This window comes from Phyllostomus hastatus, unplaced genomic scaffold, assembly GCF_019186645.2.
Source record: "Phyllostomus hastatus isolate PE091 unplaced genomic scaffold, TTU_PhHast_1.1 phas_contig_34, whole genome shotgun sequence".
In the NCBI taxonomy this organism is placed as follows: domain Eukaryota; kingdom Metazoa; phylum Chordata; class Mammalia; order Chiroptera; family Phyllostomidae; genus Phyllostomus; species Phyllostomus hastatus.
The window spans coordinates 41554864-41582637 of NW_025333857.1; the positions used below are offsets into that span (position 1 = coordinate 41554864).

At 34.1% G+C, this 27774-nt stretch overlaps 1 protein-coding gene across 4 annotated transcripts in view; it reads right to left on the bottom strand.

Annotated features, from left to right (window-relative positions):
• Positions 1–306: 306 nt before the first annotated feature.
• The window catches only part of GKAP1 (G kinase anchoring protein 1), a 75906-nt gene continuing 48438 nt past the window's right edge, over positions 307–27774 (bottom strand). For 3 of the 4 annotated variants that reach the window (XM_045840386.1, XM_045840387.1, XM_045840385.1), the window contains exons 8-13: positions 21911–22063; positions 12978–13079; positions 9573–9636; positions 3734–3804; positions 2822–2899; positions 307–630 (exon numbers count right to left, since the gene is read on the bottom strand). In XM_045840386.1, coding sequence (XP_045696342.1) covers positions 583–630; positions 2822–2899; positions 3734–3804; positions 9573–9636; positions 12978–13079; positions 21911–22063 — 516 coding nt within the window. In that variant the 3' untranslated portion in view covers positions 307–582. The remainder of the gene's footprint in view (positions 631–2821; positions 2900–3733; positions 3805–9572; positions 9637–12977; positions 13080–21910; positions 22064–27774) is intronic. The other variant, XM_045840388.1, reaches the window with a different exon arrangement.

Consider the following 27774-nt stretch of genomic DNA (forward strand, 5'->3'; position numbering starts at 1 on the left):
CAACAAATTTACAGAAAAACTATCTCATAAAGTTTTCTCAATTTCCAAAAAATGTGATATCACACTCTAATTTGTATGGTAATTATTTTTGCTGTTATCTTTTCCTACCTCCACCTCTGTTTCCCCTGAGAATAAGCTACTTGAGGATATCAACCACTTTTCACTCATCTTGTATGTCCCATAGGTTTAGCATGCAGAAAGGTCTGAGTAAATATTCACTGAATTTAAAAAATCCAATTAATTGTTTGTGCTATAGTAAAAATAATCATTTCACATTGTTTATGAAACTTACAAAAATCAAACATATTAATGGAAGAGTAAATTAATTTTATTGACTGATGAAAAACTAAAGTGATACGAAGTATGAATAGTAAACAATAATCATTGCATTCTGCTGGAATTCTGTTTTTCTTCTTTTCACTTTAAGCCAAAAGGACCAAAAATTATAGACTGTTAGTAAGCTATTTTAAGTATTTCTTCAACAAAAACTGCATAGCTTAGCAGTTGCACAGCATTAAATATATACATTTTGCAAAACCCTGAAAACTTTTATTTTTGTGTTGACCTCAAAGGCCAATGGAATCACCTACACTGGTCGAATTCAGAGTTTCTTTTCCCTTTTCTGCCACCCTGTAAAGAAAAATAGGGCAAATTATTGAGGAAATACCATTCTGGGGGCATTTGCAAATTAAGAATATATGAAACTGAAGGCATTTTTGAGTACAAGAAGGAATCAATTTCTTTTTTGAGTTTGTTGCAAATTTGAATGTGCATTCTACTAAATTATTTTTACAGGATTATTTTTAAAAATAGTTAAAGTAGTTGTAAAAATCAGTTACATCTAAGGGAACTAGCCTAGACTTAGTAAAATCACAAATATCTTATTTTTTAAAGTTCTTTTAGGCTGTCCCAGATTGTTTTTAAAATAACAATTTTGATCAATACTAAAACAATTTATTCCATATGATCAGCACATTTAGTAATTCAGTTCATTACCCTTTGGGGTAATTTAATTTATAATGTAAGTTTTGTCAGACATCTTATCAGATAGCACTAGAAGTCTGGTTTTCTTCTTCACTGGGTTGGAAAGTAGATTGTATTTTTCATACTGCTCAGTGACATATATACATCTGTATTTAATCTGCTCCAATTGAAACTCCATCTATGGTATTTGATGTGGACCAAGAAAAAAGGCAGCTTAAAAGACAAGAAGTATTTTATATTAATTTTAACACTAACATTTTCTGCCTTATTCTGATTTTAAAACTAAATACTTGTAGAATTACAGAAAGTACAAAGAAGAAAATTAAAATCATCCATAACTACTCTACCCACCTCCCATTTTAACCATTAATAATGGTTTGATGTATTTGCCTTAACATGATTTTATAGTTTTTTCCTCCATTTTTATAAACTATGGCAATGGTGCCCAAATTTAGTTGATCATTAGAATCACCTGTGTAGTAATATTTTTAAAATTCTGATGTCTAGACTTTGTCCCAGACCTATTTATTCACAGTTACCAGGAATGGACAAAACTATCTGTAATTCAAAAAGCTCCCAAGTGATTCTGATGATCAGCCAAGTCTGGGAAAGTGCCTTTCTGAAAATGGTGGTTGTATCAGGGGCACTTGAAACCCAGGTCAAATTAATAATGATGGCAGCTTCTCTGTTTTTGTTTTTGTTTTTTTAATCTTTTTGTCTTTTTTCAGCATATAACTTTCCTCTTAGTAACCAAAACATTTCTCTATCAACCTTTGTTTTAAAAAAATCAAGTCTAAAAACACTGTTATTTATGGACAAATAAAAGCTCTGCAAAAATTCATTCAGAGAAAATAAATATAAAAAGGTTACATAGGACCTGAGATGTATGTGATATGTATTAAAAACAAGATTTATCTTCTGATAGCAAGAAAATGAAAATAAATTTACCAATGTTATACAGCTTTTAAATCTTACCTTGCTCCTCAATAAGATTAAAAAAAACACAAAAAATTTTTCAAAAATCATTTTCAAAGCCTCCCAGGCAAATTCTCCCTCCCAGACTGATATCAAAGCTGGGACTAAACAACTGGAATGTTCTCTAGGCCACCAGTGGCCCTCAAACTTTTTTTGACTATGACCCCACCTTAATCAACACATTTTATGTCATGACTTAGACCCACATACATACATACAAATAAATGTGTGTTTATATATACACACATATACACATACACATAGACTGAAAAAAAGCACTGATATTTTTTACTGTGTCATCCAGAAAAAAATGCTGAATGCCAGCTTGTGAATGCAGAAGAAATGACAGAATTAGAAAAATCACTATTTTGCAACCACCAAAATAACTGCTACAAATATCATCAATGGATGGTAAACCATTGGGTAAAAAGAAAAGGACAGTTGCACAATCTCAAAGTATCACTCCACATATCATTTATTAATTACAAAGTGGAAAATATACTTTTACAATGAAGACATCTAAAAGATATTGCTGTACTTAAGTGATTAAACTTATTATATAATGGGACAAATGTCATTATGTGCCTTTCCTCAGTATGAGTCAATGGCATGTATACTATATCATCCATGTAGTAGCAAGGATTTTTCTGAAATACTTTAGTTATTGCCAATACTTTAGTTAATACCAACATCTAGAATAACCTTACATTTTTAAAAATGTATGTTATATAGCAAATTTAACAAAATTAATATTTCTAGTGAATAAATTTTGGCCTAAGATAGCACAGTTATTCAATCACATAGTATCTATTTCAAATGTATTATCTGTGATGAAAACACTATCAAAATTATAAAAGCATACCTGGTATTTGGCTAACTCTGCTTGTAAAACTTTCACTTTAGATCTTTCTTGTTCTAATGCAGCATGCAGTGAAGTCACCTATAACCAAATATTCAATTTTTTAAAAAGACTTTCATTGTGTTTTTAGGCAAATACTCTTAATTCATTTTTTAGCTTTGTGTAATCATATATATATAATATTGAATGTAAAAATATATATATTATATAGTATTAGTTTCAGGTGTGAACAGCATAGTAGTTAGATAATCATATACTTTACAAAGTGTTCTCAGCATTTCCAGTACCTGCCACCTGGCACCATACATATAATAACCCTAATTATTATTACTTATTCACAATGATGATTTTTGACTATCAGATAAATGAGCATCAGAGAAGAATCCCTCCTCGCCTCCCCAATTTTCAATTAAACATTTTACTTAGCTGTAAATTAGAGATAGCTAGGACAAGCTCACTGTTCTAACTCCACAGAATCAGGATGGGAAGAGGAGAAAATCAAGCCCAAGAGTAAGGTAAGTTCTGCCTGCCCTTTCTACCTCTATATTCGTGGTCCATATCACCTAAAACACAACTTTAATTTCCCCTATTCAGGAAATACTTACCTCCTTTACACAGTAAACAGAATCTTCATTCATTTGCTATACATATTGAATACTAATAATGAAGTATCATTTATATTACTTTCTTTTTGGTGTTTTTTATTGAATGTATTGGGGTGACACTGGTTAATAAAATCATATAGGTTTCAAGTATACAATTCTATAACACAACATCTGTATACTGTATTGTCTGTTCACCAATTTATATGACTTTCTTGCAGCGTCGATGGCTATATTTTTGTTTAGTCAAGTTTCATAATTCAAGACTAAAGCACAGCTTAAGAATATCAGTCTTGTATACAGTTTCCCTTACCTGTATAGTCAGCTCATTCTTGATACTTTGTGATTCATCAATTTGCAATAGTATTTCTGCTTTATCTTTCACTGACAAGAAAAGGAAAAATAAGATTATAATCTTTCCAATCACTCAAATAACTTAACAATTACTGACCCAAGATACCAATGCAGTCAGGCTAAGATAATTGTCCTCATATTTAATGAATGTATTTCTTGACCCTATAAAACTCTTTATTTTCCACTGGTAAATTCTGATTACTTATTATCACCACAGCAGTGTTCCTGGAAATTTTACATTTTCTATAGCATTAAAATATAAATTGCACAGAGAGTGAAACAGTAAAAAGGACAAGTGCACTAGAAAATAAAAAAAATTCACATAGGGAGAAAACTTTCAATACCTTGATTAATCTTCAATATTAAAAAAAAAATGTACAGTGGCCCTGGCTGGTGCAGCTCAGTGGATTGAGTGCCACCTGCGAACCAAGGAGTCGCTGGTTCAATTGCCAGTCAGGGTACATGCCTGGGTAGTGGGCCAGGTCTCAGGTAGGGGGCACGTGATAGGCAACCACACACTGATGTTTCCCTCCCTCCCTTTCCCCTTCTAAAAATAAATAAACAAAATCTTTAAAAAATAAAAATAAAATTTAAAAATATAGTGTTTCTCTTTGTTTTGTTTTGTTTTGTTAAATTGCCAGGGTGAGTACACCATAAGGCCTGCAAAAAAAATTGTATATGTCTTTTATACTAATAAAACATTGTCAAATAAATGTAATGCCTGTGACATATAGCTGATCATATAACAACTGAGGTCTCTCAGAACTATTCATTTGTCTAGAGATTTTTTTTTCTGTCTTTGGGGAAGAAGAGATCTATTATTTTGGTCCCTACATTTCCTAAGCATTAAAAATTTCCACGTTGCTGACAAATTCCATGATAATGACTACTAAATGAAAATCTAACTCGACAATTTTAAAACAAGAGGGGAAAAACAAGCTAAGAGAAGATGAAGAGGTAAAACTATAACTGTCTATAACTGTTACAGAGCTTTTATTATATACCCATCTTTTAAAAATATTTCACTGACAAAGTTTTTACCATTGTATGCTTCTAACTCCACTTTCCCCACAGACCTTATGTAGTGTATTTTTCATGTAATGGTCCTATATCAAGTTTTTCTACTTGGATTATTTATAGTATGAGTATGGACACCGATTTTATCTGCTGGTTGCCATTTTTAATCTGTTATTGAGAATAATCAGTTAATTTTTTTCAATTTTTACAATGTTTCTTTAGCTAAAGAATATTTATTTCACATTTAAAAAACATGTATCTAATGATATCCTTAATTTACTCAATTAGAAACATACCTTGTAAACATTTATTTTATTTTCATAATTTTATTCATTAAATGATCCACATAAACTCAGTAACATGAACTGATCTAAGTGAATCTCAGGAAGCTGGTATCAATTTTTCAAATAATGCCCTTCCTCATCATTCTTTAACTTCTGTTTCATCATAGTTAAGTTGTATAATAGTTACAGTCATAAAAAAATAGAAAAATTATTAAAAAATAAGTCTGAATCTACTTCAAGCCTGTATTCTGTTCAATTGGACAGGATTTCTGGCTTTTACTCATTGTCTTGTTAACTGTTATGTAATAATATAATTTAAATTTTGGAAGGATAATTCCATTCCCAATATCTTCATATTTGAAATAATTTTTTGGTCTTGTTTACTTATTCTTCAAAGTGAGTTTCACATTTCTTAAGTACTATAGGGTACTCACAGGAATTATATTTTTATATATTTTATTGATTATGCTATTACAGTTGTCCCATTTTTCCTCCCCTTTATTCCCCTCTTCCCTGTAACCCCTCCAACATCCCTCCCGCCCCACCTTAGTTCATGTTCATGGGTCATACATACAAGTTCTTTGGCTTCTCCATTTCCCATATGATTCTTAACCTCCCCCTGTCTTTTTTCTACCTCCTATTTATGCTTCTTACTCCCAGTACCCTTTTCCCCATTCTCTCCCCACCCCCTCCCCGCTGATAACCCTCCATGTGACCCCTATTTCTGTGAATCTGTTCCTGTGCTAGTTGTTTCTTTTTTTTTTTAGGTTCAGTTGTTGATAGTTTGTTGTCATTTTACTGTTTGTATTTTTGATCTTCTTTTTCTTAGATAAGTCCCTTTAACATTTCATGTAATAAGGGCTAGGTGATGATGAACTCCTTTAATTTGACCTTATCTGGGAAGCACATTATCTACCCTTCCATTCTAAATGATAGCTTTGCTGAATAGAGTAATCTGGGTTGTAGGTCCTTGCCTTTCATGACTTCAAATACTCCTTTCCAGCCCCTTCTTGCCTGCAAGGTTTCTATTGAGAAATCAACTGATAGTCTTCTGGGAACTTCTTTGTAGGTAACCGTCTCCTTTCCTCTCGCTGCTTTTAAGGTTCTCTCCTTATCTTTAATCCTGGGTAATGTAATTATGATGTGCCTTGGTGTGTGCTTCCTTGGGTCCAACTTCTTTAGGACTCTCTGAGTTTCCTGGACTTCCTGGAAGTCTATTTCCTTTCCCCAGATTGAGGAAGTTCTCCATTATCTTTTCAAATAAGCTTTCAATTTCTTGCTCTTCCTCTTCTCCTTCTGGCACCCCTATGACTCAGATCTTGGAACATTTAGTTGTCCTGGAGGTTTCTAAGCCTCTCCTCATTTTTTTGAATTCTTATTTCTTCACTCTGTTCTGGTTGAATGTTTCTCCCTTCTTTCTGGTCCAAATTGTTGAGTCCTGGCTTCCTTCTCTTCACTGTTGATTACCTTTATTTCAATTTTCATAGCTTTCACTTTTTCTTCTATTTTGCAACCACACTCAACCATTTCTGTGAGCATCCTGATTACCAGTGTTTTGAACTGTGCATCTGATAGGTTGGCTATCTCTTCATCACTTAGTTGTATTTTTTCTGGAGCTTTGATGTGTTCTTTCATTTGGGCCATATTTTTTGTCTCCATGTGCCTGTTATGAAGTAAGGGATGGAGCCTTAGGTATTTTCCAGGGCAGGGTATTCTGGTGCTGTATGTGGGAGAGGACTCCGAGATATAGGAGCTATATTTGATGTTTCATTAATACATATTAATGGGGAAAATTGTTTAGTAGACTTAATTTTGTCTATTTAGATTTTCTCATTCATGACTTTCTCTATGTCTCTTTTTAATTTCCTTTGTATAAGCTTATATTAAAAATTAATACACATTTTTTCTGTCATGAATGAAAAATTTTTGTAGAACTTTCAAGGTTAAGTATCAGCAAGTAAACATAATCAGGAATGAAACTGATTAATGGGGATTTTCATACATCAACTTACAGGGGGGGATGGGGAAGGGTTGTCAAGCAACACATATGAAGGACCCATAGATAAAGCCAAAGAGGGGGCAGGACTGAGAGTGGGAGGTGGGGGAGGGTGGGGCAGGGGAGAGTGGTGAGGGGAAAATGGAGACAACTGTACTTGAACAACAATTAAAAAAGCAGAATCTTAAGTAAATATTATTCTTATTTTCCTGCCAACTGTAGTCTAATAATTTATAAGAATTGAAATTTCAAGATTTCTCTTACATGAATAATTATAAATGTGTATAATACCTAAGGTGCTATTAAAGTGACTTGCAATAAAAATTTACCAGCAACAATTCAGTTTGCATCACTCTGGGAAACCTTTTGATTTTGTTCAGTTAATAAATCATGTATGTTGAAAAATTATCTTCAACTATTTTTTAAAACAAACTTTTTTTATAATTATTTTTAATGTATTTTATTGATTATGCTATTACAGTTGTCCCATTTTCCCCCTTCACTCCCCTCCACACTTCCCACCCCCTCCCACCCACAATCCCCCCCTTTAGTTCATGTCCCTGTGTCATAAGTTCTTCAGCTTCTACATTTCCCATACTATTCTTGCCCTCCCCCTGTCTTTTCTACCTACCATCTATGCTACTTATTCTCTATACCTTTTCCCCATTCTCTCCTCCTCCCACTCCCCTGTTGATAACCCTCAATGTGAACTCCATTTCTGTGGCTCTGTTCCTGTTCTAGTTGTTTGCTTAGTTTGCTTTTGTTTTAGGTGTGGTTGTTAATTACTGTGAGTTTGACATCTTTTTTTACTGCTCATATTTTTTATCTTCTTTTTCTTAGATAAGTCCCTTTAACATTTCATATAATAAGGGCTTGGTGATGATGAATTCCTTTAACTTGGCCTTATCTGAGAAGCACTTTATCTGCCCTTCTATTCTAAATGAAAGCTTAGCTGGACAGAGCAATCTTGGATGTAGGTCCTTGCCTTTCATGACTTGGAATACTTCTTTCTAGTCCCTTCTTGCCTGCAAGGTCTCTTTTGAGAAATCAGCTGACATTCTGATGGGACCTCCTTTGTAGGTAACTGTCCCCTTATCTCTTGCTGCTTCTAGGATTCTCTCCTTCATTTTTACCTTGGCTAATGTAATTATGATGTGCCTTAGTGTGTTCCTCCTTGGGTCCAACCTCTTTGGGACTCTTTGAGCTCCTGGACTTCCTGGAAGTCTATTTCCCTTGCCAGATTGGGGAAGTTCTCCTTTATTATTTGTTCAAATAACTTTTTCACTTGTTTTTCCTCTTCCCATTCTGGTACCCCTATAATTCGGATGTTGGAATGTTTAAAGATGTCCTGGAGATTCCTAAGCTTCTCCTCATTTTTTTGAATTCTTACTTCTCCATTCTTTTCTGTCTGGTTGTTTCTTTCTTCCTTCTGGTCTACTCTGTTCTTTTGAGTCCCAGTTTTCTTCCCATCACTATTGGTTCCCTGTGCATTTTTATTCATTCCACTTATTGTAGCCTTCATTTGTTCATCTAATTTATGACCAAAATCAACCAATTCTGTGAGCATCCTGATCACCAGTGCTTTGAACTGTGCATCTGATAGGTTGGCTATCTCTCGTTTGCTTAAGAGTACTGACCCAGGGGCTTTCAATTCTGTTTGAGCCATTCTTTTTTTTTACTTCTTCCCTCTTTGGTCTGGTCACGCCTGTTACATATGAGGGGCAGAGCCTTAGGTGTTCACCAGGGTGGGGCACCTAAGTCGCTTGGTTGTGATGTTCTATGTGGGGGCGGGGTCAGAGAGGGAACAATGGAGCCTGCTCTGCTCTCTCTAGAACTTCAGTCCCCTCTGCTGCTTCCCACAAGCAAACTGGGCCCATCTGGTGCTGGCTCCCGGGTGGGTGGGCTTGTATACTTTCTAGGACTCTGTGGGTCTCCCCAAGGAGCCTCCTGTGAGGCTGGAAGATTCTCCTGGCCTCATCCCCCACAGGTGTTTTCAATCGGTGCTTTTAGGCTTTGTTTCCCTGTGCTGGGTCCCTGGGTTGCACGGTCTGTGTCACTGCCCTTTTTCACCTAGTTCATCTGTGCACGAATATTTGACTGTGGACAGCCAGCTGCCTTGTGCACCTCACTGGGTGTGCTCGTTGCCTCCCACGCCCAGGGTCTGCCACCAGTCTGTCAGCTGCCTCTGTGCCTCTGGGGTCTGCCAACTGCCGCCTGTGTCCTGCGCTCCCGCCGTCTGCCAGCCACTGCTTTTTCCTGCTGGGACCCCTCGAACCCTTTTCGTAGGCCTCCGACTCCGCCCCTCCTTACTGGTCTGGATGAATGGTTGTCAGACTTCCGTTCAGTTTATTTCTCTCTGTTCTGGTTGTTTTTTTGTTTCTAAATTTTTGTTGTCCTTAGTTTTGGTTGTATGAGGAGGCACAGTGCGTCTACCTATGCCTCCATCTTGGCCGGCAGTCTCAAGATAAACTTTTAATTGTAAAACCACAAAAATTACTTACTTTCACCTTCCTGAAGCATTTTCAATAACTGTGCATTTCTTGCCTTCACTTCTTTATATTTTGCCTAATAGTCAAAGAAAAAAAGATTTAATTTTGTCAAGTAAATTATATAATGATTTACTATCAATTTATGAATCTATGAGTTCTCAGCCTGTCCAAAGACATAAGTCACTTCTGAAAGAAACAGGATGAGGAAAGTGTATTCAGAACTGTCTATTACTTAAATTAAATCCCTGGTATGATAATAGAAGTTAGTATTATAGGTGACTGAAAAATAAAGGAGAAGAATGAAAGGGGAGAAAACTCAGAATAATATTAAATTTTCCTGAAGCTTTTTTCTTTTCTTCCTCAAATAAAACCCTTAGCATTTCAAAATAATGTGATGAAAACAAAAAGAAAAATGATTCATAGCTCTGTACCATGAGTATCCAGTACTACACCACAATTTTCTGTATCTGCTCCGTATCTGCCACTATCCACTATGTGACTGTTAACTGGTGGAAATGCATTTAGCGTGACTGAGAAAGTACATTTTTTATTTTATTTAACTTTAAATTTTGGTACACAAATAGAGTGGTTACAGCACAGCCATGTGTTCTCAGTTAAGATGAAATTTACTAATATCTTGTTATTTTAATAACTATTGTGAAAGTAATTTTTCACTGATATGAATTACTGATTTACTAAAATATCTTTTAATTATTTGTAATTCTTTTCTCCAATGGTTTAGCTTCTTCTCAGACTACATAAATGACACAATTACACATTTATAAACAAGAGAAACTGTGTTTCCACATTAACCCCCATATTCCAAAGAATTTTCACTCTAAACCACATTTATTCAATACTCTGAATTACTTATAAATATGTAATGCATTAGAAAAAACAATACATTTAATACATTATAGAAAAATAAGAAACCAGAGAAAGAGATCACAGATACATGCACAGAAGTTACCAGATTCAAAGTCTTTCTTGTAAAACAAATGTAACGTATTTTAAAGTCAAGTCCAATAAAGATGGATTTTACTAAATACTCTGCCCAGTAAATTGCTGATACACTGAACAGAAGCAAGCACAATAATAAATAAAAGGGAATAGGACTCCTGAGCATCTTAAAAAATTAATAAAAAAGGTAAGTCAGATGGGAACATAAAAATATGAAGAAGAAACCTTATACAGTCAACTACAGCTATATTCACTATGAATAAAGAAATATATCCATTGTGAATATGTAACTATATCTTATGAAATTCTAACTATCAGGATTTCAATGTATTTCACCAAACTATCTCTAACACAAGCCTTTTGTTCAAAGTCCAGATCAGTATACATGGAGTCATCTCTTAGAACAGCCTTAGTATCTGAAATCAGCACTTAAAGTAAAAATTGCAAATGAGCAACATTACCCATGAAAATCCTTTATACTGTCCATAAAAATAACATTCAATATTCATAATTATAAATAGTAAATTATCTATAAAAACATAAATTTATAAAATTCCAGTACCATGCAATTTATGGTAAATAGCACAAATGAAATACACAGTGCCCTTACTGGTATTTTTAATTTCATGAAAGAGAATAATTAAAGTTAAGTTAAATACACGTATGTTCTGACTCCACTGTGCCCTACTGTATCTTAAACACCTATGATGAATCTATAGCTATTTCATACTCAACATGTCCAAAATGAGATCTATTATTCCACTCTCTAAACTAGTTCAAAATGTACTCTTGCTCTTACACTCAATACCTGTTAATTGCTTTACCAGACTATGTTCACTCCAGGCCCTCAGCTATGTGCATTATCATCGCACAAAGCAATTTTCATGTCACTTACCTTCTAGATTCTGACCCTAGTTAACATCTCCAGTTTCACATGCTACAACAAGGGTGTCAAACTCATTTTCACCAGGGGCCACATCAGCCTCACAGTTGCCTTCGAAGGGCCGAATGTAATTTCAACTCCTTAACAGTTAAGTAGTAGTTACATTTATACAGTGCTAAAATTATTTTGGCCCTTTGCAGGCAGCAGTGAGGCTGATGTGGCCCCTGGTGAAAATGAGTTTGACCCCCCTGTTCTATAACTTCCTATTTCTCTAAATGTCAGCAACAATGTATTTCCTACCATTTCCATGCCTTTGTATGCACTATTCTCTCAACTTGGAAATCCCATCTTTTCTGTAATATCCTTACCAATTTTCAATAGCAAAAGCTAATTCATTCCTGTTCCTGTGCTCTGGGGCATTCAGTCAAATCTCAATTATAAAATCTATACTGCAATTATTTTTATATTTATCTTCCCCATTAGACTATCTTGCTAACTCATCCTTGTATTCTCTGGTCTGAGACATGGTATGTGCTCAACAAAGGCAAAGAAAAATATAAACAACTAAGAAAAAACTAAGGGAAAGGGGTGAAAATTAAGGAGGAAAGAAAATGAAAAGACTCATTAGGGCAGAATTTGATTTATCATTTTTTTCTCTATTACATATGCACAGCCCAGAAAGATACTTGAGATGAATAAATAGGTTTTTTTAAAGCCTAAGAAAGGACGAAAGAGACTAATAGGTAGGTTTATAGTTAACATAACTTGTATAATTAACAAGCGTTAGGGAATATGTGGAGAAACTGGAACCCTTGTGCATTGCTAATGGGAAGGTAAAATGGTATAGTTGTTAGTGGAAAACAGTTTGGTGATTCCTCAAAAACTTAAATGTAGAATTACCACATGACCCAGCAATTCCACTCTTAGTTATATAACCAAAGGAATTAAAAGCAGGGACTCAGATACTTGTACACCAATGTTCATAGCAGCAATATTCACAATAACCAAAAGGTGAAAACAATACAAATGTCCATCAATAGATGAATAAACAAGGTGTGGTATATACATATAATGGCATATTATTCAGTCACAAAAATGCATGAAATTCTGACACATGCTAAAACAAGGATGAACCTTGAAAACATTATGCTAAGTGAAATAAGCCAGATATAAGAGAACAAGTAGTGTATGATTCCACTTATGTGAAGTACCCAGAATAAGCAAAATCACAGAGACTAGAGACTATCACAGGCTGCAAGGAATAAGAAATAAGGAACTGTTTAATGGGTACAAGAGTCTGTCTGGAAGAATAAAAAGGTTTTGAAAAAAGACAGTATTAATGGCTATACAACATTACAAAGGTGCTTAATTCTACTGACACATACACTTAAAATCATTAAAATGGCAAATTTAATGTTATATATATTTTACCATAAAATAAATCAATTATTACTCCAATTTTATATCATTAATTTAAAAACCTAAACAGAAGAAACAATATTTCTATCATTCAAACATTAAATGTATTTATATGTAAGAAAAACAAAAACTGTACAGATTACTAGTTTACAAACCTCCCATTGAGTGATCACATTTTTCAGTTTCTGGATTTCAGCATCTTTCCTTTCAAGTTCCAACTTTAGTCTTTCAATTCTGCCATCTTTCAGAACTACTTCCTGAAGAGAGAAAAATACTATTTTAGAACTAAGATAGTCTGCTAATTCTGGTTTACAGTTTTCCTTTGTGAAAAGTTTAAGAGGAAAAATTCCAATTTTCTTGATTTTAGTTCATTTTCTACAGCAACCTTAAACTGTTGACTATATTTCTACTTTTACTCAAGGACATCATTATAATTATGTACAAATATTCATGCAAATAAGATATTTATGATTAATCTCAAACTACAAACATACTCTAGAACAAGGGTGTCAAACTTATTTTCAACATGGGCCACATCAGCCTCATGGCTGCCTTCAAAGGGTCGAATGTAATTTTAGGACTGTGTAAATGTAACTACTCCTTAACTAGGGGCAAGGAGCTCTACATTCAGCCCTTTGAAGGCAACTGCAAGGCTGATGTGGCCCCCAGTGAAAATGAGTTTGAAACCCCAACCCTAGAATAATATTAGGGCTTTGAAATAATATGTTTATGAATAAGCATATTAAAAGTATTCTGTGACAAGATTAGTCTATCTTTAAGACCCCCTAAAATTGAAAACATATGAGAAAAAACACAAAATAATAAAAACCAAAAATAACTGTTCTCTATTATCAGCAATGAGCAGGTAGAAGATACAATAGTTCTCCCAATAGCCATAAAAAACATCCCCAAGAATAAAATTCGGAAATTTTGAGGATCTGTACAGAAAAGTATAAAATACTGAAACAGACACAGAACAGTTTGTAGACAGAAATACTAAATATCACTAAATATATTACTTTGTAAAGTCAATACAATTTCAATTGAAATTCCAATAGTATTTTGTACTTTGCAACTTAGCAAGATAGTTAAAACTTCATATGGGAGAATATAGGATGGAAATAAAGTTAATGCAATGGAGAGAAATTTGCCTAATAAAATGTATACTATACAGCAAAAGTAACTAAAATAGTATGATCATGGCACCCAGGTTGACAGAACAATGTTACAGAACAGAAAGTTTGATGGGGGAGCTCAAGAGTCAGAAAATTTTAGTTTGAGATAATAGTTAATAAGCCTAGTAGTTAATGCATATAAGAAACTATTGTTTCAGTAACTGCAGGTACAGCCCTCCCTGACTCCAGGAGAGCAGAAGCCATTGACCTTTGTGCTCCAGAAAAAGACCACAAGCAATCAATCTGGTATCTGAGCCCCTTGTGTCCCAGGGAGAGACAGTTCAGTTCTGCCTCAAAGGACACAGATAAAGAAAATCACTGATCAGGGAATGAAAGGACATTAGGGAAATTGCCAGACTACAGCTTTTGCCTGATTAACCCCCTTTCCTGAATTCCAAATCTCTTACCTACAATTTCTTCCCTTGAATTCCTAAATCTTTTATCTACAGTTTTGGCCCCTTATAAAAAAGGGTGGCTTAAAAGGAAACATAAGATGGTCTGTTAGAGTACAAACCCACCATCTTCTCAGATCACTGGCCATCTGAATAAAGCGCCCAGGAAAATTCAATCCCTGTCTCTGCTTATTGGGTCTGATAGGTGGCAGGCAGCACAAATGCCAGCTTTTCCAGTTTCCAGCCCAGAAAGAAGTTTAACACATAAGAATTTATTGTAATATAAATATAGTATTTTAAAGAAGTAAAAAAAAAAAAAAGGCTGAATAACAGTAGGTTACAGGACAAGTGCCTAACTTGGAAAAAAATCAAGTTAAAAATCCTCTATCTTGTACCATATACCAAAATAAACAAACTTAAATACAAAAAATCAACCCAAAGTCATACTTCTGATAATTGTATAAATTGGTTCTATTCATCTAATGAGTATGTAGAAACATTAAATTATTCTAAAAATACGCAGTAAGCACCTCACTGCTGTTGAGTTCTGGATATACAATGAGGAACAGAACTGAAAATGTTATTGCCCTGGTGGGACTCATGTGGTGCAGGAGACAGATGTAACATAAAAAAATGCTACAGTTAGAAACTAACATTTTCAAGCTATGACAAAGCATAGTGATAAACAGGGAATAATGTGGATTATTCAGGTAATGGCCTAATCTTAGAGGGCCTTGTAGATTATAAGAATGGTCTGCATTTAGAAGCACTAAAGGATTTTGAACAGAACTGTTAAGATTTATGTTAGAGACATGTTTTTCAAGGATGACTTTGGTTGATATGTGAAAAATGGTTTAGAGAGGGCTAAGAGAGGAGGAAAGACCCCTTTAACTGCTACTACAACTCCAGGTCAGAGAAGATTATGCCTTTGATTAGGGTGGAAGCAGTTTAGGTGGAAAGAAGTGTATTATGTAAGAAATTGTTTGGAAATGTAATCAAGAACATTTGATGAGAGGCTGAATATGGCAGGTGAAAAAGATGGACACTTCAAGTTTCTAGTTTGAGGAATAAGGTGGGAGGACCAAATATATACATACGAGGTGAATAGAGTAGTCAAAGAACATATATGTATGACCCATGGATATGGACAATGGTGAGGGGATTGACTGTAGGAATGGAGGGTAGGATGGGTGGTAAGGGGCAAAGAGGAAAAAACTGGGACCACTGTGATAACATAAACAATGAAATATTTAGCCCTGGCTGGTGTGGCTCAGTAGACTGAGTACCAGCCTGTGAACCAAAAGGTTGCTGGTTCAATTCCCAATCAGGGCACATGCCTGGGTTGTGGATCAGGTCTCCAGCTGAGGGTATGAGAGAGGCAATTAATCAATGTATCTCTCACACACTGATGTTTTTCTCCCTCTCTCCTTCCCCTCTCCTTTATCTAAAAATAAATAAAATCTTTTAAAAAACAAATATTTAAAAGAAGGGAAAGAAAGAATGTACATATTATTAGGCCCAGGAATCTCATTTCTAGGAGTTTAAAGCAGAAGTGAGGGGAAGAGTATCTATTAACATTCATGGAGATTTATTACAACAAAAAATGGACATCAGTTTAAATGCATAACCATAGGATAATATAAACTATGAATTATATTAACATGATCCCAAAATTGTAATGCTACATGCCAAGAAAAAACACTGGGAGGACATAAAATTTTAATAACTATCTTAGGATGTGATATTATGGAAGATTTTCACTTCATTTAAAAATTCAAATCTATAATCACTTAATAATATTAAACACTTTAATTTTCAAAAATGAAACCACATATTAAAATAGTATCTATATGAATATAAATATCTATCATCTTTGAGTAAGAAAGCCCTCTGCACATGATACCGAAGAGAGAAAACTAAAAAGAGAAACTGAACTTGATGAAAAAATCTCCCAAAATACTATAATAAAATCAAGATAAACGGAAATCTGGAAATAGTTAAGTCACAACCAATATGATAGGCATATGAGCAAGAAACATAAAAAGTATATAATTTTAATAGTAAGCAAGAAATGTTATATCAAACTGATACATTAAAATATTTTTTCTTAGTGTGAGTAAAGGAAAACAATTATTAAAAACTCAATTATTTAATGTTCAAGAATTACTTAATGACCTGAAATGCTCACTATCTTCGTTTAACTAAAAAGCGGTCCATACAACAGTCTCTACATCACTGGGGGGTCAGGGTATATATATCCACAGAAAAGTAGGACCACAACAAAATATACAGAGAAACAATTTCATGAAATATAAATAGATACGCTGTGACATTTTTTGTTTTTGTAAATTCTGGTAACAATTTACTAAACTGATTTCAAAACCTGTTAAGTCAGTTGAAACTCCCAGTTTGAAAAGCACAGCCTAAGGACTTGAAAAGTCAAGTCAAGGACACTGTAAGTCCTCACTTGAGGTCATGGATAGGTTCTGCAACTTTGCGCTAAATGACACATAACAAAACCATTTTTATCATAAGCACGAGTTAAGTTCCTATGGCATCATATCAATATTCAAATGAAATACCACAGAATGTAACCACGTTATTCAAGCACATGCTATGGTTGATTCAACAGACACTGAAGTTTAAGGACATGGAAAAGAAGATAGATTTGAAAAGTATTTCAAGGATTAAAATTTCCCAAGCCATGAAAAATGAAGTTTAGAGCCTGGATATCTAGATAAAATGATAAAACCAAAAACAGAAATGACAAAAGTCTAGCCAAACAGTTGGTTTGGAGAGTAGTAGATAGGCCTGAGTTTCAACATAGTGACTATAAGGTATCACTTGAATAGAAAGGTTAAATATGTCATAAGGGCAATTAACACATTGTTTGAGGGTAGTTTTTATCACGAGCTCTACTACCAGTCAACGTACAACGTATAAATACATTTCCCGCATACAATGTGTTAATAAAATAGAAACCTGAAGGCCATAAAGGCAAATGAGAAGTAGAATGGATGATCTGCCCAATGCTAGTGAAGCTGTGGAGAAATCATCCTGCTGAAAAAAGACAATGTTAATACACATCAAGAGCAACACAGATGTTTATATCCTTTGACTCAATTACTATTTTTAAGAATTTATTCTAAGGAAATAACTCATCAAAAAATGAAATACATGAAGATATTCAGTGAATATCTGGTGACCAATTCTGAACAACCTAAATGTCTGAGAAAATGGCATGAACCAAGCAAATTACAGCATGTTGATCTGAGAGAATATAATGCATGCTTTACAAAAGGACTATGAAACTATATTCCTTACTGTTACAATTGTTTTAAAATACCTATACATGTGGCATTTTTCTAGAAAAGGAGTAGTCAAAAGTAAAACCAAATGTTGTGTTAAGAATGGCCAAATTAGGGTTATTTTTCACCTCTAAAAATTGCTGCCATGTTAATTAATGTACAGTAAAAAAGTACTTTAACCCTGACAAAAAGAAGAGCTTTCTTTCTCTGAGAAAAGCATACAATGAGGAGTGAAATTAGGTAAAAAGAGAAATAGAGTATTTTTAAAATGGCCTCAATTTTTTTTTCCAATTACACCTAATGACATGAGATCTTAATTTTTTTAGTTGTGAAAAATTTCACATATATAGATATGTGAATTATACAAGTACAGTGAAAAGAAAAATAATGCAATATACAGATTAGGTTTTTGAACACTGAAAACAGTATGGAGGGTCCTCAAAAACAGAGTTACAATATGACCCAGCAACCTCTCCTCTGGGTATCTACCCGAAACATTTGAAAACATTTGTGAAGATATATGCATGCCCACGTTCACTGCAGCATCAATCACAGTGGCTAAAACATGGAAACAACTGAAGTATCCTTCAACATATGAATGGATAAAGAAGATATGCTGTACACATATACAATCGACTACTTCTCAGCCATAAGATGAAATACTGCCACTTGTGACAATATAGATGTATCTTGAGACTATCATGCTAAGCAAAATAAGTCAGACAGAAAAAGTCAAGAATCATATGACTTCATTCTGCGTGAAATATAAAGCAGAGCAGCAAATGAAAAAAAAAACAAACAAAAACTCACAGGCACAGACAACAGGACAGTGGTTACCAGAGGGAAGAGGGATAGGAGGTATAATAGTAAAGGGTAAAGGGGATTAAATATATGGTAATGAAAGTAGGACTTTGGATGGTGGCCACACAATACAATATTACAGATGATGTATCATGGAATTGTACAGTTAAAACCTATATAAACTTATTAACCAAGGTTACTCCAATAAATATAATGAAAAAAGAATCTGAATATTACCAATACTTTGGCATCTCCCATGTGCCTCTCCCCAGTCATATCCCCAGCCTTTCCTTCATAAAGGTATCTACTGTTACAAATTTTATGTTTGTCATTCTCTTCGTTAGTCTTTTACTACATATATGTATATTCCCTAAAATATATATTAAATTTTCTACTTTTTGAAGTTTATACAAATGGCATCAAACTACTATTTGGTGACTTGATTTTTTTGTTAAACATTATGTTTTTGAGCCCTGGCTGGTGTGTCTCGGTGGATTGAGCATAGGTCTGCGATCCAAAGGGTCACTGATTCAATTCCCAGTCAGGGCAATGCCTGGGTTGCGGGGACACAAAAGAGGCAACTACACACTGATGTTCTTCTCCCTCTCTCTCTCTCTCCTTCCTCTCTAAAAAACAAGTAAATAAAATCTTTAATGAAACATTGCTTTTGATATTCATTCATGTTGCTAAGTATAGCTGTCATTCATTTTTCCTATCGATTTTGTTATTATAAACAGCTGAGTTTTCAACATTCTTCTTGAACATGTCTCTGGGGTTTAATCTAGGATAGAATTTCTAGAATATACAGTCTGCCCATCATCTTCAACTTTAAAAGTTAATGCTAAATTGTTTTCCAAAACAGTTATACCAATTTACACTACCACTGGTATGTTTCTGTTGTTTTATACCCATAACAATACTGAGTATTATCTAATTACTATCTCAAGTTCTTATCTTCACTTAGATTTTCATAGGCACTGCAGCAGAAATTAGTATTATCATATATAACTTTGTTCTCTACTCAAAAACTTTCAAAAGTTCTTTACTATCTACTAATTGAATTATAAATCAGGACTTGAAATCTTCCATAATGTTTTCTAACCTACCTTACCAAACTTATCTGGTACCACATTCCTCTATAATCCTTCTCTTCTAATTAAACTGATTTATACTTCACTACCTCAATACTTTTATTCATGACATTCCAGTTTTTTCTCCCTCACCTTTGCATGCCCAAATTCTACTGTCTTTTAAATTATAATGCAAAAACTATTTTCTGCTAAGAAAGCCATCTCTGATCTTCATTCATGTGAATTACTATCACATTTTATCCCTTTTTTGAACTTACCATTTTCTACCTTGTACAAAAACAGTTATCTATTAAGTGTATACTATGTACACAAGATGCTCTACTAAACACTTTAAATCACAATTGCTAATTTTCCTAACAGTATATGAAAGGCAGATAATTCCTCCCAATGTGACACAGCTGATAAGCTATAGCTTAGAAGCTATATTTTGTGTTACTAGGTTTGTTTGATTTCAAAGACTTCTGCCTTTCTACCATATTGCAATGTCTATATTACTATATCATTAATATTACTTAACCATTTAACTAAACATGCATACACAATTTTGTTCTACTAAGGGTTTGAGATATTTGTTGAAATATATTAATATCATTCTTTCTATCCAAAAACTATCTGATAGCTTAAAAAATAAGATATAGACCACAAAGGGGAAAATCATGGTTGATGTAAAAGAAAGCAACTATGCTAACCATAAATTTTAAATTAACATGGTTGCTTGGACTGCACATAAACTTTGACAGTTGAGGCAAGACAAGAAAACATTAATTTTTTAAATAATTTTTAAAAGATTTTATTTATTTATTTTTAGAGAGGGAGAGAGGGAGAGAGGGGGAGAGGGGGAGAGAGAGAGAGACAAACATCAATGTGCAGCTGCTGGGGGTCATGGCCTGCAACCCAGGCAGGTACCCTGACTGGGAATCAAACCTGCGACACTGGTTCGAAGCCCGTGCTCAATCCACTGAGCTACGCCAGCCAAGGTAGAAAACATTAAATTTAATTCGATGCAAGGAAAGAAGAAGCACACACATACCTCAGGGCAGACAAGGATTACCCACTAAGTTGAAAATAGATTTTCATGTGGAATTATGTATTATTTATTAACCAATATTACTGGTGCATTGGGATAAAGTTATTAAGGGTATGACTTCTCATGGCCTATAAAACAATACAGTAAGAGTTTAATTGGTTGAATGATTGAATTTATCAGTCTTAAGAAACAGAGACAACATCCATTGAAGAGAGTGACAAGATGGGACATGGGCTTTTAGAATTTGGAATAGCCAATGTAAGAATTTGTCAAAGTGAGAAAGAGATGAATCAAAAAGAAGGTTAAGTAGAAATAAGGATATGTAAAAGTTAGCAGTGATTTTTCAGAACAAAACATGAGCACTGTTTTTCAGCAATTACTGGCAGCCCAGGAATTATTGCTGCATACCGGCAAGCATGGAATAAAAGAAGACCAAGGAAGTAAGGGGAAAACCTTCACACATAAGGTAAAAAACAGGTTCACAGTTTAAGAGAAAGAAGATAGGAGACTAGAAGTTGTGGTAAAAACACAGACTTAGAGGTCTCTATATATATCTTGTTTTTTAAACAATATTTTTTAAATGTAAATACCTTATAGCTTGTGGGACTTAGAAAAACAGATTGCTAACCAGATTTGACTTGCAGGCCACAGTCTGCAACCCCTAGCCACAGGATAAAATTCTAACTTATTTCCACATAAAAAGACCTTTAAATAATTTAAATGCAATCTGTTTCCCTGGTTGTATTATCTCACACACTTAACTCTACACTTCTTAGATGCAGTATTTTTCAGTTTCCTGAATATTCAGTCTAAGGACTTTCATCAACTCTGGGACTTTGTTCTTGCAGTTCTCCTAGGCTTTCTCCATTCTTTATATACCTTTCACAATTCACCCAAGTGAAATATTACCTTTTCCATGCAAAATCTCTTTATTATTTATATCTCTCTCAAAACCTTCATCATGCTAAATGATACTCTTTTTATAGGTCTACTTTCTCCATTCCCCACTACTCTGAGTGTTTAAGGAAAGGACAGTCTCCATCATCTTGGTATTCCTGCTCTTCTATACTGGAACCTAGCAATAGTTCTTCGCATACAGCACATGCTCAATAGTTATTCCTCAACAAATGAAGTACTTCACTTCACACTTTTTAATATAAACATCTATGACTAAGACAAATCCTAAAGCTGTGACTTAACAGAATCATAATTGGATTCCACTGCTTATTTTTTTAAAAGAAAAATTCTATTTTAATTTTATTGTGATTTTAAGAGAATCTTCTATTTTACATGCCTGGTAGTGTTCATGAGCTGCACAATTATCTGTTCCATTATATTCTGTAAGCTTTTCTCTTCTTTTTTCTCTAATAAGAATTTTATGAACATCATCTTCCAGTCTATTGAAGAATCCTCCATCATGTGATAAAGTGTGAGAAGAACTCAATTCCTGTCAAAAATGAATTATGATTTACTATCACTTAACACAAAAGTGTATGCATTTAATAAACCTAGTCAGCCACTAAAAGGAGAAAATGGATAACTGAGAGACAATCAACCATATAATTCTTCTGTTTCAACATAAAGCAGTGACACATTTTGAAATGTTTTCTTCATATTTTTGTGTTAGGTGTTGCCTGACTTAAAAAATATTTTTATCCATATATCATACAATCCACCCATTTAATATGCACAATTCAATGATTTTAAATGTGCTCACAGAGTTGTACACCATAACCACTAACAATTAAAAATAATTTTAATCCTCCTGAGATGTTTTATTGATTTTAGAGAGAAAGTAAGAAACACAGAGAGACAGAGAGAGAGAAACATCGATGTGAGAGAAAAACACTGAACAAATGCCTCCCATACGTGCCCTGACTGGGGATCAAACCTGCAACGTAGGTAAGTGCCCTAACAGGGAATAGAACCTATAACCTTTGGTGTACGGGAGGACACTCCAACAGAGCCACCCAGCCAGGGACCACAATCAATTTTGTAACAGTTTCATCACCTCCAAAAGAAACCCTTAATCTACTTGCAGTTGTTCCCCATTCCTCCTAATACAGCGCTCCCCCTCAGTTGTCCCCTGGGCAAGACAAATCTACTTTCTGTCTTTATAGACTTGCCTATTCTAGACAGCCAATGTAAGTGAAATCATATAATATGTGGTCTTTTGTGACTGGCTTTGTTCACTTAGCAAAGTATTTTCAAGCTCCTTCTATATTATATCATGTATCACTAATTCACTCCTTATTGCCAAATAGTATCCCATTGATGGATATACCCCAGTTTATTTCCCCATTCATTGGTTGATGGACATGCAGGTTGTTTTCATTTTTGGCTATTATGAATAATGCTATTATAAATATTTGTACACAAGTTTTTGTATGAATGTTTTCAATTCTCTTAGGTATATGCCTTGAAATAGAATTGCTGAGACATATGATAACTCTATGTTTAATCTTTTGAGGAATTTCCAGATAGTTTTGCAAAGCAGCCACACTGTTCTATAATCCCAACAATGTATGAGAATTCTAATTTCTTTGCATTCTCACCAACACTTGTTATTATCAGCCTTTTTTTATTATAGCTACTGGAATAGGTGTAGAGAGGTATTCCAGTGTGGTTTTGATTTGCATTTCTGATGCGTCATTTCATGTGCTTATTGGACTTTATGTATCTTTTTGGAAATATGTCCATTCAGATCCCTTGCCCATTTTTTAATTGGGTTGCCCAATTTTTAATTGGGTTTAATAATAAAATATTTGAGCTCTAAGAGTTCTTTATATACACTAGATATGTCTTATCTAATATATAATTAGCAAATATTTTCTCCCATTCTGTGGGTTGTCTTTTCACATTCTTGATGGTGTCGTCTGTACATAAAAGTTTTTTATTTTGATGAAGTCCAATTCTTCCAAGAAACCACCATATAACCCAAGGTCACAAAATTTTATTCCTATATTTTCTTCTGAGAGTTTAACAGTTTTAGTTCTTACATTTAGGTCCGTAATCAATTTTCAGTTATTTTTTGTGCATGGTGTGAAGAAGGGGTCCAAATTCATTTTTTGCATGTGGATATACAGCATCACCTGTTGAGATGATTATTCTTTCTCCAGTGAATTCTTTTGGCATCCTTGTTCAAAATCACTTGAACATGAATGTAAGGGTTTCTTTTCTAAACTCTTAATTCTGTTAACCTTTATGGTTACAATTATGCCATACCACACTGGTTTGATTACTGTTGCTTCTTATTGCTCAATCTTTTCTAATACATTTTAAAATAATTTTATAGAAATCATATACATCAATGATACAGATAAAATTTATCACAATCTACTCAATTACATAAAATTACAAAATTTACATATTCTCCTAGAAAAGTAATACTACCTCTCTCCAACTTCCAGTTTTGAAGTCAGACTGAAGTAAATGTTCCTTAGCTCTCAATATTTTCGCCTATGTCCTCCATTCTTGAGCTATGATACTCCTAATTTTACCCATCTTAATTGAATTTGTGAGCCAATGACCCAACAGTTCAATAACTGTTCATCCTTTTCTCTTCACATTATGTTAAAAAGTGTTTTAAAAAGTTTTTATATCATTGCTATTAATAAATACATAAATTACATTTAAAATTTTGTACAGAACTTTATATTTTGCAAAGAACTTACACAAACATGACATCATTTGAATCTCATCAACGCTGAGAGGTTGATAGAAGAATGATTTCCCTACAAAGTAATCATGGCCTCAGCAGTTAAATAACTTTCCCATGAGTCACCCTATTGCTAAGTGGTATAGACATAACTCTAAGTCTAGTGCTTCAAAAAATATTTCCAGCATACTACAGCAAGATTTCATTTTAAAGCAACAAATACAACATGGTTAAAACATGGCTGAGCTTCTACGTGGAAAGGAACAGCATGATGGTGGCAACTAATCAGCCTATGGATTTCACTTCCCTAACAAATGAAGTTCCAAAAAATAGCAACAAAGGCATGGTTACATGGAACTGACTGACAGCTGGCAGGGGAGGGGGCTGGATGAAAGAAGGTGAAGGGATTAAGAAAAGCTAAACATATGTATATATATATATATATATATATATATATATATATATAGACACATAGACACAGACAACAATATGGTGATAGCCAGAGGAAAAGGTGTGTAAGGATAGGTGGAGGTGGGCAAAGGGGAAACAAATGGAGATGGAAAAGAGACCTGCTTTTGGCAATGGGCACACAAGGCAGTGATGCAAATGATGTTCTATTGAGTTGTACACTTGAAATCTACAAGGTTTTGTGAACCAATGTCACTCCAATAAATTTAATTAAAAAAAAAAACAAAAAACCCATCCCTGGCTGGGTAGCTCAGGTTGCAGGTTCAATCTCTGGTCAGGGCACAAACAAGAAGCAACCAATGTATGTATAAATAAGTGAATCAACAAATCAATGTTTCTCTCTCTCTCTCTCAAGGCAATGAGGGATGGTCCTTGGAGGTTGCCCTGGCCACATTGCTCAATTGGTTGTAGTACCATCCCATGTACCAAAAGGTCACTGGTTTGATACCCAGTCGGGGTACTTGCCTAGGTTGTGGTTTTGGCCCTCTGTCGGGGCATATATAAAAAGCAACTGATTGATGTTTCTCTCTCACACCAACATTTTTCTCCCTCTTTTTCTCTGTCCCTTCACCTCCCTCAAAAAACAAAGAGAGGAAGAAATCAAAACATTCCCAAATAAACAAAAGCTGAGGGAGTTTTTGACTATTAGATCTGCTCTTCAAGAAATGTGTAAGGGAGGCCTGGGATTTAAGAGACTAGTATGTTTACAGAAAAAAAATATTATAAAGGTTTGTTACTATAACTTTGGTTTGTAACTCTAAATTTTGTTTTCTATATAATTTAGGAAACTAATTCATTTAAAATGATTATTAGTTTATGTTTTGGGGCATACAATGTTGTAAAGATATAGTTTTGTGACATCAACAACTGAAAGGGTAAGGATGACAGTATAAAGAAGCAGACCTTTTAATGTTAATTAAAGTTAAGCTGCTATAAATTCAAATTACTGTTTTAACTTTAAAATGTTAAATATAATCTTCATGGTAATCACAAAGAGCCACAAAATAAATATACACAAAAGGAAATGAAGAAAGAACTTAAACATTTCACAACAATAAAAAAAATCAGCTGAACACAAAAAAAAACACTAATGTAGGGAACGAGGGATTTACAAAAGCTATAAGGCATACACAAAGCAAATACCACACTGAAAGAAGTCCTTCCTTATCAACAATTACTTCACATAAAAATGGGTTAAACTCTACAATCCAAAGACACACGGTGGCAGAATAAATAAAAATATACGATCCAACTATATGTTCTCTACAGAGACTCAGCTGAGATCCTAAGACACAAATAGGTTGATAGTGAAGGAATGGAAAAGTACACTCTGTGCAATTATTAATCAAAAGGGAGCAGGGATGACTATACTAATATAGGACAAAATAAATCACAAATAAAAAAACTAGACAAAGATATATATGTATATATTTTTAATCCTCACCCAAGAGCATGTTTATCAATTTTTAGAGAGAGGGGTAAGAGAGAGAGAAACATCGACATAAGAGAGAAACATCAATTTGTTGCCTCTCATACATGCTCCAACTGTGGACTGAACCCACAACCAAGAAATGTGCCCTGACCGGGGATAGAACCTGAGACCTTTTGGTGCATGGGATGATGCTCCAAGAAAGCCACCCAGCCAGGTCAGCAATAAAATATAAAATAATGAACATTTACATACATAATGACCATAAAAATAAATGAAGCAAAAAAAAAATATATATATATATATATGAAGCAAAATTTAACAGATTTGAAGGGAGAAATAGACAGTTCTATGATAATAGTTAAAAGACTTCAATACCCCACTCACAATAATGAATATAATAACCACACAGAAGATAAGGAAATAGAGGACTTAACACAATAAACTAATGAGATCTAACAGACATATAGAACACTACCTACCCATAACAGTATACGCATTCTTCAAGTCCAATTTCCAGAATAGCCCACATGTTAGGCCACAAATGAAGTGTCAATAGATAAAAGATAGCTATCATACAAAGTATATACTCTGACCACAATGGAATGAAATTAGAAATGAATAATATAAAGAAAAGTGGAAAATTCACAAAATTGTGGAATTTAAATAACACTTTTAAACAACCAATGGATCAGAGAAAGAAATCACAAGGGAAGTGAGAAATACTTAGAGACAAATAAAAACCAAAATGCAATATAACAAAACTTATGGGACACGGTGGATGGGGTGTTAAGTAGGAAATTCATAGCTTTAAGTGCTTACTTAAAAAAACAAGAAAGAAAAATCAACAACTAAACTTTATAGTTTAAGGGACTAGAAAAAGAAGAACTAAACCAAAAACTAGAGGAAGAAAGGAAATTATAGAGCTTAAAGCAGAGATGAACAAAAAAAAAGAATAGAGAAAGGTGAATGAAACCAAAAGTGAGTTCTTTGAGCAAGCTGACAGGTGGTGTGTGTGTGACAGGGGGTGGGGGTAGTGAAGGGATTGAGCAAAAAGAAAAGAGAAAAACTCCTGCACACAAAGAAAGTATGGCAGTTGCCAGAGGAGGAGGGAGGAGGGATGAGGGGAGGTGGAGGAGGGTATAGGAGGGATAGATGGTGATGGACAGAGACTTGACTTAGGGTAGTGAACACACAATACACAGTATATAGATGATGTGTTGCAGAGCTGTACATCCAAAACCTGTATAGTTTTGTTAACCAGTATCACTCCAATAAATTCAATGAAAGATAAAATTAAGTTGGTTCTTCAAAAAGATCAACAAAATTGACAAATCTTTAGCTACATAGTCTAAAAAAAGAGTAAGAATCAATTAACTAAAAACAGAAATGAAAGTAGGGGCATTACTACTAACTCTACAGAAATAAGAAGGATTATAAGAGAGTACTATGAACAATGGTATGTCAAATATATTGGATAACTAAGATGTAACAGACTAATTGCTAGAAACACAAAGCCTACCAAGACTAAGGATAACAAAAAATCTGACTGGAACTATAACTAGTAATGAAATTGAATGAGTAGTCAAGAATTTCCCAACAA